At 41.1% G+C, this 23334-nt stretch overlaps 1 protein-coding gene across 1 annotated transcript in view; it reads right to left on the reverse strand.

The window, feature by feature from the left end:
• Positions 1-4280: 4280 nt before the first annotated feature.
• Apbb1ip (amyloid beta precursor protein binding family B member 1 interacting protein) overlaps positions 4281-23334 on the reverse strand; it is a 98191-nt gene continuing 79137 nt past the window's right edge. The window contains exons 10-14 of the mRNA XM_021155983.3: positions 20179-20289; positions 11480-11578; positions 10716-10830; positions 8155-8267; positions 4281-4857 (exon numbers count right to left, since the gene is read on the reverse strand). Coding sequence (XP_021011642.1) covers positions 4330-4857; positions 8155-8267; positions 10716-10830; positions 11480-11578; positions 20179-20289 — 966 coding nt within the window. The 3' untranslated portion in view covers positions 4281-4329. The remainder of the gene's footprint in view (positions 4858-8154; positions 8268-10715; positions 10831-11479; positions 11579-20178; positions 20290-23334) is intronic.

Genomic DNA, 23334 nt, shown 5'->3' on the forward strand with positions numbered 1-23334 from the left:
ACAAACTGAATCCAAGAACACACCAAAAGATCATCTACCACAGTTTAGGGATGGTTCAACATACAACATTTATCAATGTAATCCACCATATAAACAAACTGAAAGAAAAATACTGTGAGAAGAGTCTGGTATTGGGGTTATTTCAGGATTCAGGTGGAAACCTAGTCAGTGGAAAAACTCCATGGAATCTATAAAAGTAACCCTAGCAAAGACCCCTAGCAATGGGGGACTTAGGGCCCGAAGTGTCCATCTTCTGTAACCAAGCAAGGCCTCAAGTGGAAGTAGGGACACCAACACAGTCCCCAAACCTTTGACCTACAGATTGTCCTTGCCTGCAAAGTATGCTGGGACAGGAGCCTAGCAGAACCATCATCAAAAGAGACCAGAGAAACTTTATCCAGCAACTGATGGGAGCAGATGAGAATCCCAGAGCCACTGGATGGTTTTAGCTCCTGGCAAAGTGAGGGATGGGTTTCTCCCCTTTAAGTTCAGACCCTAGAATTAAAACATTGAGCCTTGAGCAGAGAACTTTGTCTTGGCTCATTATTTCTCTTTTCTTCCCATCCATCCCCATCTTTCCTTTCAGGAACCCAGTAACCCGTGGCTGCTGGTGGCCACACAGGTTCATGCTGTGTATTCTCATCTTGGAAACAATGCAATAATTGCACAGTGGTAGTTCCAGATTAATGCTTGACTTGCAAAAAAAGTTTGAAGAAATTATTAGAAAATGAAATAGAGCCAACATTAAGACCCTAAGAAAGGAAAAGATTATTGAAGTTATGAAATAAGTTTTGCACAACATTTAAGATAAGCAAGTATAGAATGCATAACATTCTATCCTAATAAAACTAGTTCAAAACACTGGTATTCTTAGGAGAGTCATTGTGTGCAATGTGCAGACACAGAAAGCTAGCAGAATTACTGAGTTAAGGTTAACTTGATTCTTTCTGGTCACTGCCTGGCAGCTTTGCCCATGTTTATCATTAAAGTTTCACAGGAAAATGTAACTAGCTGATCTCGGAGTTCAGAGCTCTAAAGTTTAATAAGTTAAAAGTTAAAAGTTTAAATAATGATGTTTGCAATTATTATTATTGTTTTGGCCACAGGCCTGGGAATAAGGGAAGCTTGGAACTTTTGTAAATTGTAATTCTTGACTCTTTGTGGGATGTGGTTATTCTTTTGAATTTGATTTGGAAGATATTATACAACTTTTTTTCTACATGCTTTTGGAGTATCAGTAAAAGACTGGGGCAAGAAGAAGGTGAGTGAACATGTGAAGAGCAAGTGAGGTGAGAATGAAGTGTGCATGAGGTGAGTGTAGAGTGAGTAGAGAGAATGTGAGAAAGAATGTGAAGAGTGTGTGAAGACAGAATGTGAGGTGTGTATGGGGAGTGTATGCAAGGAGTGCATGTGGTGTGTGTGAGTTGTGTGTGAAGTGTGCACAGGAGAAAAGCAGAGTGCACAAGAGAATGCAGAGTATGTGCTCAAGCTGCAACTGAGAGAAGGGAGAGAGGGAGAGAAGGGAGAGAGGGAGAGAGAGAGAGAGAGAGAGAGAGAGAGAGAGAGAGAGAGAGAGAGAGAGAGAGAGAGAGAGAAGCAACTTTAAGCCTTGAAAAAAATGCCTGTCAGTTTACACCCAAAAAGTAGTCTGTGATATTTATTATGGACCTTCAAGATATTCCTGCTTCCAGTTAAGAACTACGATCCTGTGTCAAGACTGGACCCTGATACTCTGTTATATAAAGAAAAAGAAGTCTGGTACAAGTAGAATTTAGGAGATAGGATGTGAACCAGCCCTGTGGGGCCTGCACGCTTTGGGGGGGGTCTCTTATGAAGCCCATTACAACTGTATACCCCCCTTTATCCCCAAGGAACTCAGGTCCTGGTCCTTTCCCTCTCCTGGTCCACAATGATGACTTCCTAGCACCTCTTTCACTAGCCTCATGTTCTGTTTACACATAGCTTAATAAGGAACAATTCTTCACTCCCTCTGGCTGCTGATGTTTTGAGAAAGTCTTTCCCGTTAGGGAAAAGCTCAGGACAGTTGATAGAAAGTTGCAGTTTGCAGAGATACAGTGAAGCAAATGTACAAATAACGGCTAAGCTGGGAAAAGAGGGGAGAGCTAAGAAGTTTTCAGAACCTGTTTTGGGACCTGGGTGCTTAGATGCATGCTTGACCCAGGCTTCTTAAATCACAGAGATGAACTTTTAGTTTGCATTTAGTTGCACTAGGTGATTTTGTTAACATAAGGTCAGAACTTTAACTCACGGAGTGTACTGAATCATTTCCTGACTGCCTTCGTGCTCAAGACTTCACGGCTGTCAAACAGGAATCTGTACTTCCTTCTATAGCGTCGACTGTGAATCCCTACCTCAGTTTGAATGCTGTCAAATAAACTAAGTGAAACTCTACTCTAGATTCCAGGTGACCAGAATTGCAGGTTCAGCATACAAATGCTCCTGATCTGCAATCACGGTAGTAGTTTTATTTATTGTTTTATTTTTATTTTGAGACAAGGTGTTGCTATACAGCCAAGACTAGCTTTCCGACTTGATTACAAGCATGCACCACCACAACTGGTTCTGGGTGCTTATTTTGATCCACATTTGTGAACCCAGATTACAGTCCTTATAAAAGATCATTCAATTTGAGCTCTTTGCAATAGCTTCATTAATGTATATCAGATTTAAGCCATGTGGACCACATTCATTAATGTATATCAGATTTAAGTCTGTGTGGCCACATTCATCATTCTAACTCTCTGAACTGGTCTCTAAAAAAGCATGCCATCATGCCTGACTGCATTGTTCCAGGGATCTGTATAACAGCCAGAATCAGGAAGTTACGATTTTACTACACTGTTATAAAACCATAAAACTTAAACATGAACGATCTAATGTATGTGGGGTGAGATTTGAAGTAAAGTGTTTGTTTACCTTCAGTTTCAAATTCTTGCTCAAGAGCATTTGAGATCACTTTCGTCGAGGTACCCCTCTTTCTGCATTCTTGCTTTAGTAATTTTAATTACTAGATATGTTAGTTTTAGAACTGAATTTATTTAAAATATTAGAGCTAACTTCTTTCCAAATATTGAAAACTAAGATTAATTATCTTTAGTTTAAAAAATATATTATTTTTATCTTCTATATACTCTGAGGGAACTAAAGATTTTAAATGAAAAAATATTATTAAGAACAAAAGCAGAGTTATGAAGTCAACTTCAAAGTTCGACAAGGCCACCGAGGAGCCAACTAGAGAAGGCAAAGCTGGCTCACCTAGCACAGAATATGCCGAGTCTTAAATTTCTGCAGTTCATGATCAGGATACAGGATGCACACCAGCCTGTCTTTCCCAGTTGCTTTATCTGAAGGATATTTGTACCACTGCATCTAAAGAGTCACAAAACAAAAACTGTCCAGTTTTGTATAGCTTTGTCCATCCATTTAAAAAAAACAAAGACTGGTCCAGTAGAGCACTTGCTAAGCCAGTATGAGGATCCAAGCCTCAGATCCACATACAGGAGGAGGGAGTGGACTCTCTCCATAAAGTATCCACATATGCACTCACACAGATATATCACACACAAATACTAATGTGGTGTGTTGTGTGTATGTGTGTGTGTGTCTGCCTGGTCATTGTTCAAACTTAGGAAAGCAAAACCCAAAAAAGTGAAAAGTTGGCTATGTGTTTGTTGTACACTTGCCAAGGTAGGCACTCATGGGTTCATCCCCAGCCCTTCAGAACCAACCAACCCACCCACCCACCCACACATAAAAGCAGTATGTGGGCCTGAGATAGAATCAACCAAGAAGTATAAAAGAAATGAAACATCTGCTTTCTTTTTCTCCTCCCCACCCCCATTTTGTTATGTCAGAGGTTAGACACCAAGAAAGAAATAGCACAAGACTTAAGAAGGCATAGGAATTTGAAACTTTTAGAGAGTCAAATCTAAAGTAGTGTTGACACCATATAAAACTTACACACTGTTTCTAGAGATACTGTTTTCAGACAAACTTTAATTTTTAAAATTTGAGCCTTCTGAACACACGAAAACATACCCAGAATATCATTTCAGTGAACCTGGACTGCAAGACAAAAATGTATCAGGTGAAAGCACACACAATGTACATGTGGGTGTGCTTGGATGTATGTAGTTAGAAACCCTGAATATGGCTACCTTAATGGCTATGAACATAGTATGCACAACAGTGAAGAGATTTTACATTATTTCTAGTCGGAAAACATTTTACTAAAATGAACAAGATGTATGACAATAGAGTACCAAAACATGAATTTTAATAGCGAGCATCCCAAATACTAACATGTCTCTAGGGTATATTGCCTCTTTTCTTTTGCAATGCTTTCATGAGATCTGACATAAAATCTTGCTCACTGTTCCCTGGTGCACTGGGAAGTCCTTGGTTCTCTTGCCTCTTGGGGGGGACTAGGGGCTTTTTGGGGGGCAACGGAGATGACTTGGTCATCTCCTGGGAGAGACAGGGCGGGGGTGGAGGCGGGGGTGGCAATGCAGAGTCTTCAACAGCTACAGGCGGTGGGGGCGGTGGCACGAAGTCCGGTGGCTCCTCCAGGTAGGGCGGGGGCGGGGGCGGGGGTGGCGGGAGTAGCCCGCTGTTGTCTTCCTCAGGCGGTGGGGGCGGTGGAGGTGGCAGGAAGTTCTCCGGCGGATGGGGGAAGGTGCAGCTGCCAGGGCCCTTGACCTTGTTTGGCAAGGCGGGGCTGCCACAGGTGTCTGAAGACCGTCTTACTGGAGGGGGTGGCGGTGGCAGGCTGGACTTAGGACGGTGGTTCTCCCTGGTTGCTCCTGGGGAATGGTTACCCAAGCCTTGCTTTTCATCCTTTAACAAAGAAACAACAGAGCTCTTACAGTTCTTGACAGTACATCCATCATGTGGCATTGTCGCTGATGGGATTGCCCCATTCCTTCCTACACTAGGTCTAAACGTGCTCATGAGCTCACCTTTCTCCAGGCACAGGAATGATTCCAAATGTCTGTCACATCATTAGATGTGAGCACTAAAACAGCACTCTCTGTGACTGGGCATCTTAACCACATTTACTCTAGGAGGTGTTTACTGTGTTTAGAACAAGCACAGACCTTCCCTAGCAAGTCTTACACAGAAGTTAAATGTTTCTCTAAAGTATTAATAAATCCTAACTCAACTCAAACTGGAAGCCAGATGATTCTCTAAGACTCCCTACTCCTGACCTAAGGCAAGCTATCAATGGGCATATGCAGGAACACAATTTTAGGTGTGTGCATGAGTATGTGTGAGTGTACTACCCCTCTGTGCCACACCATTGACAGCATAGAGGTAATTAAGGGGCATCTCAGAGTGTTCACCAAAATATCTTGGCTTAAAATCTGGTGAAGTACTTGGCTAAAGAGCTCACAGACTCTAGGGGTGAACATACTATTATTTTTACTAAATGGACATAGTTTTAAACTGCCTTCTAAATATCTCTCTGTATCTTTAGGTTAGTGCTGCTCAGTCCCCATCAGAGAAAATTCTTTGCACAGTGGACAACAGTCACTATAGAGACTCACACTGATCCAGGTGCAGAGAACAAGTATCAGTGGAGTGCTCAGTCATACATGGAACATCTTTGTAATACACCCTGCCCCCAAGACTCAGTTCCCAGGAACAAGAAGAGGTAAAAGGACCTGTAAGAGCCAGAGGTTGGAGAAGATGAGGGTGAAAGTACGTCCTGGACATGACAGGCCATGACCTGCATAAGATCCAGCTAGTCGACATTCCAGCACAGCTGGGACATGTATAGGAGCTCTTACCCCTAGCTGAGGATTGACTGACTACTTGGGGAGGGAGAGTCAGTTCTCCTTAGGGCTACGGTCCCTGGCAGGTTGACTGTGACCCAGTGGATGGCCCTATACCCATGAGTATACAGGTAACACTGGACTCAGTGGGTTATAAGAAAAAAAGGGAACATGGAGTTGAGAAGGAAGAGTGTGTGGGAGTGAGGGGGTATTTGAGAGGAGTTAGAATGGGGGAATGGGGGATAAATGTGCTTGAGATAAATTGTGAATTCTCAAAGAATAAATAAAGAATATTATGCTAAAAAAAATCCTCTTTGCTTAGACATCCTGCTTGGTCAGGATGAAGAATGTACAAGTGAAGAAACTGAGAAGTAATCCTGTCTGGGTGACAGGTAACTCTTTTACAAAGCCATAAAGGATCTCTTCCTGCTGGAGAGTGTGTCCAATCTGTCCCTTGGTTGTGGATGAAATTTCCATGCAGTACTGTTCTTAGAACAAAGGTTCCAGTTCCTAGACTCTGCCCTTCTAAGGAGGGGCTCATCATAAACTTTGTCCTTGTACCTTAGAAGGGTTCAGAAGGGAGAGGTTGGAAGCAGGACACATAGTCTAAAATTGTGTGTGTGCATTTGTGTGTGGGTGTGAGTGCGTGCTTGTGTGTTATGAAATTGAGGTATACACTGAACACGAGCTGCCTCATGTTATAGTGAGATAAGCCCTAGAGTCAGAACACTTGACCTGGCTTAAGTCTCTCTAGACTCTAAGGTCTACAGCGTTCAATAGAGGACTTGACAATGGCGATAACAATGTGTATTTAAGTAACAGTGTATTTATATAAATGTAATGTCCCCAGCAATTTCAGGCAGCTGAATTGAATGACTATGTTCTGGTGAAAACCATCATCATTTTAATTTACATTTTTATCAGCTTTTTAAACATTTTTTTCTCTGCTTAACAGCCTGAACTACTGGATATTAAATTTAGTTTTTTTTTTTTTCCTAGCAAAGTACTTTTCAATGAGTTTCAATTGTGTTTCATTTATTTACTAAGCATGAAAAGCTCATAAACTTGTGATTTATTTGTTAAATTCTTTGGATCAGGCAGATTGGGTATTGGCATTCACAAAGAAATTATTTCTATTCTGGGGTTCTTTTATTCCTTTTTAAAAAAATACTTCTTTTTGACTAATGTTACAGAAATAATGAAAATATAACAGAAAGAACACTGCATGGTCAGACTCTCAGGTTTGGATAGATTAGAGAAACAGCTTTGAAAAGTCTGAAATGGCTTTCAAAAACAAGAACTCTTTAAGTGAACACCAATTTTCACTTTTACCGCTGAAGGCGTGGATGGAGAAAATTATTGAAGCTGTGCACATGGATTGTTATATGTGAGTGATAGGACAGGACCACAATTAGTCTGAGCTGTTCTGCACCACAAGAAAGACTCAGTGGGAATTCAGGAGTCACCTGAATTGGATTAATAACTAAATTACAAGCATCTATGGGTTTTATACAAATTTAAATTAATCTTCATTAGTCTCTTTTATATAAAAAGCTATGGAGGATGTTATATTTCAGTCTGCCTCCCTCCCTCCCTCCCTCCCTCCCTCCCTCCCTCCCTCCCTCCCTTCCTTCCTTCCTTCCTTCCTTCCTTCCTTCCTTCCTTCTTCCCTTCCTTCCTTCCTTCCTTCCTTCCTTCCTTCCTTCCTTCCTTCCTTCCTTCCTTCCTTCCTTCTTCCCTTCCTTTCTTCCTTCCTTCCTTCTGTCTGTGCTAGCTATGGAGCCCACATACTCTCACACATACGGGGCACCTGCTGTGCCTCTGATCTGCACCCCTAGCTCTTGGTTATTATCTTAAATGTATTTTCTTTTCCATCACCCTGAGTATACATTCAAGTCATTAACTGAAAAATATAAAATGCACACTTTATAAGTGGACCCCTTTTAGGAATCTCCTGATCCGGTCTTGGGATTCACTTGGCACTTCATATAGGGTTTCCGACTAATTTTCAATTGCTTTAATTCACTAAAACAAAACGAAACAAAACACCTGCGAGTCTCAAGGGCTGACTGAAAGGACATGAAATTTATTATGACATGAAGGAAATCCCTTTGGATATCACACTTAGGATACCATAAAGCAGTGTCATTAATGGCTGATTTTAACTTTCACCTCTAGCCTCGGAAGCTTTATGATGAAATACGAAGCCATTTCCTAAATGAAATTATAGCACAGTGGCTTCCTAGTTGTTCGAATGGCATGTGAGTTTTAAAAAGAGAAAGTACCAGGACCTGCTCACATTTAGAAGGCGGGTCTTTAGGTATCAGGTCGACAACCTTTGAGTGGATCCCTGATTTACCTTAGTTGTTTCAATTTGTGTCTGGGCCTCTTGCGGAGCAGGACCAGCAGAAGGCATGACCTGGGGCATCTGACCATTGGGCTGGCTGGTGCCTGTTTTAAGTCCTGAGGGAACTGAAGAGAGGAGAGTGAGAAGACATTTTTAGTATTTTTGAAGGAGAGTCTGCAAACACAAAGCACTGCAAAAGGAAACACTGACAAGTATTCCATAAAGTCAAGTATTTCACAAAGTCTCATGAAAAGTCTGAGCTGCGGTCTGAGGTATGTGCCTCTGTGGTTAAGAATGGGCTTTGCAGAGGGATCAAGGACACCATGAAAAACCTAGAGTCAAGTAACCTGGGCCCATGGGGGCTCAGGAAGGCTGAACCACCAACCAGAGAGCATGCATGGGATGAACCTAGGCCCCGTGCACATATGTAGCAGCTAGGTCTTCATGTGGGACTCCTAAAATGGGAGCTGGGGCTGTCTCGGACTACATTGCCTGGTTCTGGATCCTTTCCTCCTAATTAGGCTGCCTTGTCTAGACTCAGGGGAAGAGGAAGCAGCCTAATCTTGCTGTGGTTTGGTATGCCTGGTTATTCTAATTGGTATCTACCGCAGGCCTCCCCTTTTCTAAGGAGATGGGGAAGAGAGCTAGGAGGGGAGTGAAATGAGAGGGGGGGACTGGGAAGAGAGCAAGGTAGGGAAGAAGATTGGATTGGGATGTAAAGTGAATAAATAAAATATAAAAATAATAAATAGTAATAAATAAAACATCTAAAAACAAACATGCTTTGTATGTGTGAAAACTTGTGTTTAGTCAAAAATCATGAGGCTTTCAGTAAACACTAAGATTTTTCAGTGTGCAGAATCAATGGACAGATTCATTACTGATCAAAGGCAGAGAATTAGAGATGGGGTGCTCAGCCCTAAAATGGGACATCTTTGTTGCTCCTCCCAGCCTATCTTGGTTGAATGAGGCTTGCTCCAGTGACCCAGTAGAGAGCTCTACAAGGGACAGAAAAGCGAGTCACATTTCCAGAGCCAGGTGCCTGGCACCACAGAGCCTCCAACTCCATAATTCTGTGACTATCAATCATGCAGACAATGTCCCAAGCTTCTGGCATTCTGGCTAGACTCCACCCCCACAGTTACCTGACTAGAGCCAGGTATGCTCCTCCCCATAGTTACCTGGCAACAACAAGATAGCCCAGCCCACTATAAGAGGGAGTGCTTGGTCCCTCCTCACTCTCTTTAAGCCCTCACCTTTCTTACTCTCTAGCCCTCTTTTTCTCTTTCCATTCCCACCCCCCCCCCCCGCCCAACGTGGCCATGGCCAGTCTCTCCCTCTTTCTACCTTCTCTCTTTCTCCCTGCCTTTCTACAATAAAGCTCTAAAACCACACACTGTCTCTGCTCATCTAGGCCCACGGTGCTTGAAAGATGGGATAGACTTTCTCCTAACGAGCCACGTCTAACCTCCCTCCAGAAAGCCTTCCTATGCTCCAGCCACAGACCAGACCAAGGACTCTCATATCCCCCTGCCCTCTCCTCCCTTCGGCCCAGAGCTGACCGAGCTGTCCAAGGGTCCCCATTTGTTCTCAGCTTCTCCGGGGTATCCAGCGTGGGATGCCAGAGGCTGGGAACCTTGTGCCTAGGACTGCCCCTTGTCCACCACCCACCGAAGGTTTTTCTTTGTTGTTTGTACTAAACAGTACAGTATAACAGTACTTGTACTTGTAGAATGCTAATGGGCTTCCTAGAATTGGTCACAGATTCCAAAGGGCAGTTCTCAATGTAAAGCAGAAATCTCACTGGGTACCTAATCTTAGTGGCTGGTCTTCTTAAAAATACAAACAAGACAAGGTTTTATACCTTAACATGTAATGCCTGGCACTGGGCATGAGACTCTAGCCATCCTGTCACTGCGGGAAGACAGCAGGGAATGACCAGATATCTTCTGAGTATCCTGCTTGGCACTAAGGTGCCTTGCATTATATGATATTTGTATTTTGATAAAGCACATCTCCTTTTAGCCCACCCTAAAATCATGATCATCACATTATTTATGGGTTTATTGTGAAAAAGTGGCCAAAGCTTTGTGAAAAGTCACCGGTAGACAACCTAGACACAAGTATTGTTGTGTCAGGGAAATGTTAGCAATCCCCCTAAAAAACAGACAGGAGCTGATCTTATGAAATCACAGTAGGGCCTTTATTCTCTTTGAGCTGGCTCGGGTCCCTCAGCACACCACCATCACACAGATGGTTTGGTGGAGAAGGAGCACGGGATATCTATCAGACAAGACTTTATAGAAGGCTATAGGTGAGTGTGCAAGCATCTAAGTGGAAAGTTACTATGGCCTTTAACACAATTGGCTGGTGCTCTGAGTATATCATAAACTTAATTTCTGCTTCACTCTGTACTGGTGGTCGTTAGGCAGGGGGAGGGCTTGTAACCTGGGGGTGCAGGTTTGTTGGAGGAATAACTTGGAGACACTCGTCTTGTTTGGGTGTAACCTGGAGACTGGAGCTAGGCTCCGGTTTTGTTGGTGTGTGAACGTGAGTGTCTTCTCTGCTTTTACCTGTAGAAGGCTGAGCTGGCATGGGTGTGCCAACAGTCCCCAGGTTTGTCCACCGAGAGGCAAGTCCAGCTCTTGCCACAGCCCGCTGATAGTTATCATAAAGAGTCTTCCCATACTAAGGAGGGAATACAGAGGAGAAAAGAAGGAATCCATTTATTTAAATTTTGCACTCAACTGCAAGATACATATTGGAAGAGAAAAAGGTGCCATTATTCTCCTCATCCAAGTTTTATTTTGGGGGTATATTTCACTGATTGCACTTTCAAATGTTAAATAATTCTCTAGATTAGCAAAATTAGCAAATTCTCTCATCTACACACTAGAGGACAGGGATAGCCACAAAATGCCAATCACAAAATTCTGGTCATGTAACTGTTGAGTTGAGTTAATCGGCTTCGTTCGCTCTCTCCCCTTCCTATGGTGAGATGGAACTCAGGACCCCACACATGCTAGGCAAGGGCTTTACCATTAAGGCACAGACCTTTGGTCTGGTCTCAAGTTTCTTATCTGCACACTGTGTTTGCAATTCTCCCTGTGAATCTGAACAGTTTTTTTTCTTTGAAAGTCAACTCTGATTCATCACGCCACTGGACAGGTGTGTGCTTGTACAGCAGTAAGTGAATGACTCCACTTACTGATGGGTAGAAAGAAATCAAGAACAAATAGACGAGATAACATCTGTACCCAGAAATGCTGAAATGTGGGCCTTAGTTAACAAGCGTGTTGGCTGGCCCAAGAGCACATGAAGGTGAGCAAATACTCACCTTGGCAATCCTTATTCCCATTACCCATTGACTGAGGGTTCTTGCGTCATCACAGCAGAGATACTTGATATATTGAGATTCCTTCTGAATTTGAGGATGCTACAAAGAAGCAGTTTTGAAGACAATTAATAGATACAATTTATTAAGAGCCCAAACCACTGTTTGAAAAAAAAAACTTAAAGAAAAACTATGACAATATATATGATTTACTGAGATGGTGGCAAAGACATCTGGTAGCAGTTTTAGGATCAGGAAGAGCCGAGGTGTCATTATGAAGCCCAGGATGGCCTTGAACTCATGATCTTTCCAATTTAGTCTTCCTGATAGCTGAGATCACATGTTAGCATACCTAGCCCCACAGCACAAGTCTGCAACCTCAGCTACTAGAGAGGAGTCTGAGAAAGGAGGACCACCAGGTTGAGATCTGCTTGAGAAATATAATGAGACCCTACCTCAAAAGTAAAAGGTACTGAAAAGGCTGGGTGTATAGTCCAGTGGCAGCATACTTGCTTATCATCTGTGAGGCCCTGGGCTCACCCCCAAGCACTATTAAGAAAAAGGCCCAACTCTGATCAGATTTAAGAAGCCTGTTATATGCTTTAACCATAAGGACTTCTTATATGTCAGTGATAATTGTATTTCTCCCTTCTAAATGCTGAAATCCGTTTTATATTTTATATGTCTGTTCCTCATTGGAAATCAGTTTGCTTCTCTATCATATAAGGGGCTTACCTAATAGGCATTTTACGTTACAAAACTGGTGCTTATAAAATTAGTTTTATTTGTGCCACAATTTAGTCCAGGTGTCATTTCTTTCAACAAGAATACAGAGTTTTGCAATGATCTATCTCTCTTTCCTAATGGTGGTTTCACATCCACTTGGGCACATCCTCTGCAGGCATGATGGCATTCAGTGTTTCCATCTGTCCTTAAGTGGCCATCAACAGTGTGTGTACAGGGGTTATATAGGTCCCCAGGAGTTTACAAGAGAACACTGATGTGGCAGAGACACAAAGAGATTGCAACTCTGTTTCTCGATTCTCTAGTCCTTGTAGCTTTTGTTTCTGTTTGGCTTTTACACATTCAGCTCTCTATCAGATAGGAACTTTGCCTGTATTATTTTTTTTTGGAAGATCCCTGGTGCTTAGCACATGCCTGGCATGTAGTAGAACCTTAATCTGGGTGTCAAAATAATTTTTTAAATATATAAATAAGCATAGTATTTACTCTTAGAAAAGTTGAAGTCATTGGGTCAGAGGCTGGTAACCAAACCTAGGATCTGAAATGTGTGTGATGTCAATTTTCATGGGCCATTGTAACTTCGATTACATTTTATTGTATAAAAAAAACCCAACTAAAACAACTGTCTCTGTGTGCATGTGTATGCATATGTGTGTGTGTGTGTTTCCTTACATCAGCCTTATGAAGCTCAGGTTGGCCTTGCTAGTCTGAGCATAAACTAGTGGCACTAAAGATCAGAGGTGTCAGGAGATCTAGGAGGCTTCCATTGGCAGAAATGGGCTGAAGCAGCAATCCCTCTCTATGGTGCTTCATAGAGCTTTCCACTTGCATTGAGCAAACTCACTGACCTTTAGGAAAGTAGTTAATCGTCAATGGTGATCTGAGCTTTTGAACTATGCCTTTAATATGCTGCAATATGAGGGAGAGCCTATGGTGTGGTTTCTCTGCAAGCTTTGTGCTTGATGTGTCCCACATTGATCCTCTGCAAGACACATAGTCTGCAAGGGCTTTAGTTATTTCTAAATTTATTTATTTCTGTGTTTAAAAATGATAAAAATTGATATTTGGAGAGCTTCCTGAATATTTCTTTATCCACTAGAATTTCTGAGTTTATATTGAGTCCTTGAAGACAGCACTGTATTTTAAAGATACTACATGAATAAAAAAAACCAGAAAATGTAAAGGATTCCTGTCTGTGGTCTTTTCTAGCAACTGAGAAAAGTTGGCCCTTTTAATTGGATTGCTTCCTTTACTGACTTGGATTTTGCACCAGCCTGGCCTAGAAGCCAGTTAGTTCCTTGATTGTCCCTCTTAAATTCCTCTTTCCTGACGACGCCTGCAGACTGTTGCTGTAGTTCTCCAGTTGCGCCAGGAGATGGCGGCAAACACTTTTGGATGGCTGCCCCATACTGTGTTGTTCCTCTCCTGGGCATATACTCAGAAGATGTTCCAACTGGTAATAAGGACACATGCTCCACTATGTTCATAGCAGTCTTATTTATAATAGCCAGAGCTGGAAAGAACCCAGATGTCCCTCAACAGAGGAATGGATACAGAAAATGTGGTACATTTACACAATGGAGTACTACTCAGCTATTAAAAACAATGAACTCTGGACCTTCGGAACGGAGTGTCTGAAGACAGCTACAGTGTACTTACATATAATAAATAAATAAATCTTTAAAAAAAAAAACAATGAATTTATGAAATTCCTAGGCAAATGGATGGACCTGGAGGGCATCATCCTGAGTGAGGTAACCCAATCACAAAAGAAGTCACTTGATATACACTCACTGATACTTGTCATGATATTAGCCCAGAAACCTAGAATACCCAAGATACAATTTACAAAACACAAGAAAATCAAGAAGAAGGAAGACCAACGCGTGGATAATTCATTCCTCCCTAGAATAGGGAATAAAATATCCATGGAAGGAATTGCAGAGACAAAGTTTGGAGCTAAGACGAAGGGATGGACCATCTAGAGACTGCCCCACCTGGGGTCCATCCTATAATCAGCCACCAAACGCAGACACTACTGCATATGCCAGCAAGATTTTGCTGAAAGGGCCCTGATATAGCTGTCTCCTGTGAGGCTTTGCCAGTGCCTGGTAAATACAGAAGTGGATGCTCACAGTCATCTATAGGATGGAACACAGGGCCCCCCGATGGAGGAGCTAGAGAAAGTACCCAAGGAGCTGAAGGGGTCTGCAACCCTATAGGTGGAACAACAACATGAATTAACCAGTACCCCAGAGCTCGTGTCTCTAGCTGCATATGTAGCAGAAGATGGCCTAGTCGGTCATCATTGGGAAGAAAGGCCCCTTGGTATTGGAAACTTTATATGCCCCAGTACAGGGGAAGGCCAGGGCCAAGAAGTGGGAGTGAGTGGGTAGGGGAGCAGGGCCGGGGGAGGGTATAGGGGACTTTCGGGATAGCATTTGAAATGTAAATGAAGAAAATATCTAATAAAAAATTAAAAAATAAAATAAAAAGGAATCAGGTGATAACAAAAAAAATAAATAAAAAAGAAATTCTCAGATTTCAGTACTGTAAACCTTACGCCAATAATCACGGTCTCAAGGGGATCTTGACATTGGAAACATCAATCAAACCAAGTAGTGTGGTCCAATAGCATTGACTAACCTAAATGTCAGAGTGTTCAAGTGTGAATCAGGCACTTGGTAGCCAGAATGTGACATTCTGTAGATGCCTGCAGCATCCTCAACAAAGAAATCTGCAAAACCAAATCAAGTGCTCACTATTCAGTATCAGGACCACAGATGCCCAACTTACAACAGAATCTCTGCTCTGACTAACGTGTGGGCAGGACATTGGTCAGCAATTAATATTTAAATTCTTCTTATGAAAACACAGGGTGAGCACGAGGGGATGGCTCAACAATTGATAGGGTTTGCTCTTCAGACATGAAAACTACCAGTGTTTGGATCCCAGCACCCCCATAACAAGCTGGGTATTCCAGCTCCGAGTCGGGTGGGGTTTTCTGGCTTCCAGCCTAACTGAGAACTGAGGTTCAGGTTTAGGAAGAGACCCCATTTTAATGCAATAGATATAGAGTCTTAGAAGAAGATGTCAGATGTCCTCTTCTGACCTCTATTTGTATGTACTTGCACACATGTATACACATACGTTTACGTAGATACTACAGACATGTAAAAATAAGTAAAATAATGAAGAAGAAAGTGTCTAATTTTTCTTTCAGAGATATTTAGAAATTTGATATTGTTACCTTTGGCTTACTCTTAATATTAAATATTCCATTTTTTTTGGGTTTTGTGCATATCATAGGAGTCAAGCAAACAGTGCAAAGTGCACCAGTTATTTGTATAGAGGTGTCCACTCCACTTAAGAAGCACAGTGAACTATTTAAGTATGTTATTCACCTAACTACAGGAAAACGTGGTTGTACCCAGAAATCAGATGGCTTTTAATATAAAATAAAGGGCCACTACATTTCATCCAATCCTCTAACTTAGTGGTTCTGAGGTGAGCTATCTGGTTGACACCAAGTTCACACTTCAGAGGTTCTTCGGGCTCTGTGACAAAGTCTCAGAGCCTGTCACAATGCTAGCCTTGGTCACCTCACCTTACCTAGGGACTTACTTCTGTATAACTCAGCCTTTGGTTGAGAAATTACTTTTTTTTTTTTTTTTTTTTTTTTTTGGTTTTTCGAGACAGGGTTTCTCTGTGTAGCCCTGGCTGTCCTGGAACTCACTTTGTAGACCAGGCTGGCCTCGAACTCAGAAATCCGCCTGCCTCTGCCTCCCGAGTGCTGGGATTAAAGGCGTGCGCCACCAAAGAAATTACTTGCAAAAGGGCTTAAAGAAAACACAAAATCAATGCCAACCAGCTGGAATCTTCCTCGTGATCCTTGTCTCTGATCTTGAATAACAGAAGCTCTGAGTGTGTAAGGTCAAGGCCATGGCAGAACATTCTTGCTAAAGGGGATCCTAATGTCCTCTAAACTCACAAAATGAGGAAAGAGGGCATCAGACAAAGTTAAACAACTTGACTTGGGGTAAAGGTAACATCAGGATAAAAACTAGAATAAAATCCTCTTTTGTTCAAGCCCTGGGAGTTGACAATATAACCCCCAGGCATGTAAAAAGATGGCACGCAGAGACAAATGCCAACAAAAGTGTGGTTATTCTATGATTTCATAATAAAAGTTTGAAAAAGACTGAAAAATCATATTGAACAAGTGTTAGAATGTTTGGAGAATGTCAATAAATTCCATGGAAGGTTTGAACAGAGGCAGAATCTAAGGTGGAAAGGAGCTGTGGGTAAAGCCCCTTTGCTGAGGCAGGACTGTTTCTAGGTTCTGGTGTTACTGATATTTTAAAACAGCAATGATGCTGAGGTTGACCTAGATGATGAACTTAAAGGATGACCAGACAAAGGAAGGAGTAAGGGAGACGCTGATATAAAATCAGGACTGCTGCTTCAAGGATTGGATGAGAAGGGGAAGATGAAGGGATCTGAGGCTGATCTCTCTGTTCATAGCTTGGTAAAGCACGTGGCTATTACAGATCTGTGTCCGCTGAAAAGTAAATGTCACCTCACTGTGTATGAAGCAAGTTTGTAGATATCAGGTTAAGATGAAGCTATATTGAACTGGTAGATGTTCTAAATCCTATGACTCTCCTTCCTTACAAGAAGATGATAAGAAATAGATGCAGGCACACACAGTGACAATGATGACCATGCACTGATGTACAAGGGGACTAGTATCATGTAGCTTCAAGACAAGGAATGCAAGGGCTGTTGGAAACTTCCAGAATCCTGGGAAAAGGCATAGAACAGATGGCTCCAGACTTTTCAGGAAGTAACTCAGCTCTTTTCTTTGTTCCTTTTTAAGACATGATCTCAAGCTACCCAGGAGGGCCTTGACTGGGACTCCTTAGTGTTGGAAGTCACTATGCTGGGCTCTAGTCCTGAGTGTGTATGTATGTGTGTGTAGGTCAGAGGACAGCTTCTGGGAGTCAGTTCCCTCCTGCCACTATGGTTTCAGACACTGAACTCAAGCTTGCATGGCAAGCTCTCTTCCCCCAGTTCTGATTTTAAAATGCAAGAGCACTAAATTTCGATTATCTTTAAGCCAATTAGTAGTGTGTTAGGGAAGAAGTGAGTGGAAGACTAATGTGGAGATGATGAGATCATTAATTTGGGGATAGGTTGCTGAGGATGGAGAGGAGGTGGGGTCACTGTCTAGAAGGTGGTGGCTGAGGTGTCCTTAGATTTGCAGTCACTGCTGCTGTCCAAAGGTGAGCCCATTACTGCAGACTGGGGATATTTTGCATACCTAGTAGCTGGAACTGTGACTAGGATATGAATTCTCACAGAGAGCAGCAATATGGTGAGAATCACACTCAAGTATATCCAAGGCTTTTCTTTGTTCCCAGCTGCAAACCTAATGTTTTCTATGGATCACAGCAGAAATACAATTTATATTAAAAGACAGTTTTTAACTGATTTGTGAAACTCTTGTGGCTGATGTTTTGGTCTTATCAGATTGTAATCCCTTCTCAAGATACCTTTGGAGCTATGCTATACTCTGGTTTACTGAAAAAAAAGATAGAAAACATTTCTTATCAATGCTTAAGGTATAACATGAAGGCCACTCAAATGGAAGTGGTTCTTCCTTGAAAAGCCCACAGCAATTCTCTTTCTATCAGCCTGTGTGCTCAAATAAACTCCCACTCTACTTCAAACAGGCTCATCCTAAAATCCTTTCTGCACAGAGTCAGGGATTCAGCTTCATTGGAGTCAGAGTCTATGAGAATAAGGGACACTCCCAGGTTGTTGGTAACCATTCTGGCCTGTACCATCGCTGACAATCTGAAATCCGATTGAAAAGTATCTGGAAGAACAACAGCACCTTGAGCTGCAGTGCTGAGCTCCCATCCAGACTTGGCCACTTACAGCTCAAGTTCTATATCCATGAACAGAATGCTTTATAATTGTTTGCTGTTATTATTCTCACTGCCCTCTCATCATAAGCAATGGACATGGATGCACAAAATCCAGGAGACAGGGTGCTGTCTTTGGCAATCCTCCTTCTGCCCTCACCAGGGAGGGATCTCAAGACCTTTACCATTACAGTTCTTGTTCTAGAGTGTTTTCCTTCAGTTACAATTCTCTTATCACTTCATTTATATCTTTTGCCAAATGTCAGCACCTCCTGCCCCTATCTGAGGGGAGCCTGACCCAGCTCTGGTCAGCTCTAACCCGCTCCTCTCTGTTTGGAATCACATCTGTATTTGTTACCTGACATCTCAGCACATGCTTTTCTTCACTGCCAGTTCCTCACACCGACCTTAAACTCCAAAATAGGGCTCATTGTACATTTGGTTTACTCCTGTTTTCTCTACACCTGGAAAGTTCTCAGAACACAGCTGCCACTCCATAAGTAATGAATGAGTGAATGAGTTTAGCACTCTGCCTTGCTTCAGTCCCTTTACAGCCATGGTTCTGAGCTTCACCTTATGAGCACAGGATTTCTCAACAATATCAATGTCAATACTGGGGGCCAGGTCATCTGGTTGTGGGCTTGTTTCGTGCATTAGTAATATCTAATGGCTCTGGCTTCTATTAGATGCCAGGAAGTAGTGCCTGGTCCTGCCCCAAGTTATGAATATCAGAATGTCTCTAGGTATATCCAAATGTCTCCCAGGAATTAAAAGGCCCTGGATGAGAACCTCCAGGAAGTGTCATGCAGACTAGGCTGGTATGGTGTTCATTATTGTAAAAATTATTGATAAATTACTAAAAGTGGGTACACAGCAATGGAAAGACCGGCATAATACTGAGCCCTTAATGAAGCCACGAATTCCAGGCAATTATTTGATTACAATAAGCAATGCTAATTGTGGATGAAGACAAATTATTGAATATTTGACTTGGCTGAATTATTAAGATGAAGAACAGCACTTGGGAGGCAGAGGCAGGTGGATTTCTGAGTTCGAGGCCAGCCTGCTCTACAGAGTGAGTTCCAGGACAGCCAGAGCTATACAGAGAAACCCTGTCTTGAAAAAAACCAAAAAAACCAAAACCAAAACAAAACAAAAAAAGACTAAGAACAAATGCAAACAAACTTACCTTAGTCTTAAGTCCAGAGCTCTGTAGGTCAAAAGACACTCAAGCATAACTATAAAAATAACCCACTTGCTGACCGGAGTGGTCTGAGAGTCTAACTTTAAGATGTAAGCTGCCTCAAATCTCTGATAACACACATTTCCTCTGGACAGCATGCACCTTTAAAAGTCTCATAACCTAAACTTGTCATGGTGGCCCCTGCTTGTAGACCCAGCACTTGGAAGGTGAAAGCCATGGGTTAAGGGATCCAGGAGAGTCTCAGCTACACAGCCAGCTTGAGGCTAGCATGAGATACACAAGACTTAAAAAAAAAAAGGTTTACAACCTGGGTAATTTTTTAAAAGGCTTCTCTATTGTTTTTCTAGAAAACATTGGCAAGATCATAATTTCAAAAACATTCATACAGTGGAATAAAAATATGATAAGGATTGAAAACTGGTCTGTTTTATTAATGGAATCTTAAATTAATTTACTCAAAATATAAAACTTATATTTCTAGAGTTGATAAATTTAAATAGATTTAAATAAATTTATTTAAGTACATTAAATAAATTTAGATTTAAATTTTTAGGATCAGATGAAAGCTTTTGAGGACATAAGTTGATAGATATCACAGTACTTTGTTATTTTGGTTTAAAACTATACATTTTATAATGTCATACTTAAAATTTATGAAATAACATTTAACATTGGTTCAGGCAGAGGCAGGTGGATTTCGGAGTTCGAGGCTAGCCTGGTCTACAAAGTGAGTTCCAGGATAGCCAGGGCTATACAGAGAAACCCTGTCTCAAAAACCAGAATTGAAATGACTTAGGAGTCTAAATCAGTATGTCATAACGTACCTTTAAAACAAAGCAGTGGTCAGTGGGTGCTTTGTATTTCATTTTACACTGAATCCCATAGTAAATGTTTACATTTTCAAACTGTATAAAGCATGCCAGATCGCGGGATGTCTAAAAGACAGGGGGAAAAAAAAATTTCTCTGAGATGGCAGTTGCTAATTCCTCCAGTTTCTCTTTGATGCTGCAATAAAGGTTCTTTTAGTAAGTAAAATATTGAAATATTAGATAATTTATATAAACATCTTCTGAACACAGTTTTCTCTAAGTCAAGCCCACATAAAAGATGACAATCAGTGCTGGTCCTGCAATGGAATGAAAGATGATGTGGTTGGTTGTCCCAGCATCTGTTGTGGAATCATGGTTGGTTGTCCCAGCATCTGGGGGTCAGAAACAAGTGATCATGCACGGTTGCTACTGATGCAATCATAACAGGCTAACCACTGTCGGAAACTTTACTGTGACTGACTTTTGCTATTTCAAGTCAGTAGCAAGTTTGTGATTGAGCATTAGAAAAATCAGGATGAGAGATAAATTTGATGCTCAGTAAATTAGCACCGGCTCCATGCTCTTTCATGCTTTCTCCTTTGGCTATTAGGGTTGCCATGGAAACAGAGACTTCTGTGAATAAAATGTGTTGTAAAATGGCAACCTGTAATCTACATACTTGGTTTCACTTTGACTACACATTTGTTCCACTATCCTTGTTGTCGTCTCTAGCATATTCTAGAACCCCTACTTAGTTACTGAATAAAGAATACAAGTTAGGAATATTACACTATATGGGACACCTTATTTCTTTATGTATGGCAGGGCATTTTTCTTTTTATATATATTTTTAACTTTTAATGTTTTAACTACAAAACAACATAATTAAAATTATACCCTATCTATTTTCTTTTATCAGCTCCTCCTTCCTCCTGTTCCTCCTGTTTACCCTTAGATGTACCACAGGTAAAATAGACTGATAGAGTCTTACATGTTTTAGAGGATACATTTTCTTTCATTCTGTTAATCTATTAATCATATCATATCTATCTATCTATCTATCCATCTATCATCATCAATTATTTATTTATAGGATGAGATAGACCCTCTTACTCATACATTACACACACACATACTTGTATATGTATATATATATAGTATATATATACACATATATAACTACACACATATTCGTGTATTTAATTGTTTTCTCAGTAGGGATGAAACCCAAGCCATTGTGCAGGCCAGGGTTGTTCTCTACTCCAAGATCAATATAAGGATTGTAAGAGCCAGAGGTGACACATGACTAAACAGTGTTTTCTGGACCCAGCAGGGAAATTATACATATGAATTTACAGAAGTTAGGACAGAGTGCACAAGACCAATGCACAAGCTCAGGCCAGACAAAATCCCAGCATGGGTTGGGGAAAATAGGCACAGAGCTGCTGAGGGAGGAGTCCTCAGTTTTCTTTAAGGGTACGACTCCTGGTAGGTCAGTCCTGCTCCAGCAGATTGCCAGACACTAAAAAGGATTTGGACAGCAGAAATTGGAATTAATGGGTTAAAACAAACAAACAAACAAACAAACAAAAAGACAGAAATTTGGGTGGGTAGAGAAGGGAGGTAGATATGAGTGGAGGGAAGAGAGGTGGATGTGATCAAATACATTGTACAAAATTCTCAAATAATACATTTAAGTCAAGAATGACACCACTCCAAACACTGTTTCCTGACTCCTTCCCAGTCCTTATGAGGACACAGTTACTGATTTCCCTAGGACACACAAGTGGAAACCTGGTACTTGATGTCTGCCCAGTATCCCACTGTCTAAGTAGAACTGTTTAAGTAGTGTACTGTAATTGCTTAGAGATTAATTCAGCTTTTGCCATTATAAAAACATTGTGTATGTGAGTAAATATTTCTGTGGATCAGTCACCAAAGGGGTAACTTCTGACCAAAAGGGTCTGCACTTGCTTCTCTTTCCATTGCACAGGACTTGTTAAATATTCTCAACTTGGCTGTACCATTTTACAGTCCATCTTTTCATTCCCAAGAATTTTTTTTTACCCTCTCCCTCCAACATTGTCAATATTACTGATTTTATTAATCTGTTACCATATTTACTGGTAAGATGGTACAGTTTTCACTAAGCTAATTTTTATATTTTTCCTGGCTATTCTCATTGAATAATCTTTGCCATGTGTCTGTGCACGTTATCTTTTTTTGTTGTTGTTGATTTGGTGAAGTCTTTACTCATGATGGATAGTCACACTTGGTAATATATGTTTCAAATGTCTGACTATGTAACTAGTCCTTAAAGTCTTGTTTGATATTATCATCCATAAGGAATTTAAAACAACCTCATGTCGTCAAAGCTGTCACCTTTCTCCTTTGTAGTTTTGGGTTTTATTCTTGATTAAGAAATATCTTTGTGCCCTAGAATTATGAAAATATCAACTCATATTTTTTTAATGTTTTTTGAGTAGTTTAAAAAAAAACATTCTAATTAAATGAGGATTTGATTTGGATCATGTGCTAAAGTAAAAAACTTTAAAACATGGGTATGCAATTATTTCAATACTATTTATTATCTTGAATTCTACATTGTTTCCCTACTGCTGTAGAATTCCGATTAAATTCCCCACATTAGTCGGCTCTTTGTTGATCTGTACATTTATAACTGCTTTATTTTCACTGAAATCTGAGAGATGCATTTTTAGATCACTGTTCCTCCCAGTTTTAGGGAGTCTGTTAGGAGACAGCTTTTCTTCTTGAGTAATTTTACAATCAGTCTCTGAATTTAAAGTGAAAAGAACGCAACTAGAATTTTCATAGATTCATAGAACCACTTTTTGGGTAAACATTGTCTATTTTATGTAATATACATCTTGAATGTTTGTGTTTATTCCATACATTTGTTTATTCTACATGTGTCACTCCTGCTCTGCACAGAATTTGAATTATGTTTGATTTTCATATTGCTCGTATAAAGCAAAATGATTTCTTACTTGGCCAGTTTGTTTGGTCAGTCATTTTCCAGGCAAGCATCCTCAGTTGTGGAGACAAGCACACCAGCTGTGAACCCTGTGGGTTTTTGTGTCTTTTCCCAATGACTGTACTTCTGACTCCGCCCCCCCTCCACCCTAATGTTTGTGGCAACAGTTGCTCAAC

Source organism: Mus caroli, unplaced genomic scaffold (assembly GCF_978045245.1).
Source record: "Mus caroli unplaced genomic scaffold, Mus_caroli_1 scaffold_2, whole genome shotgun sequence".
Taxonomy (NCBI): Eukaryota; Metazoa; Chordata; class Mammalia; order Rodentia; family Muridae; genus Mus; species Mus caroli.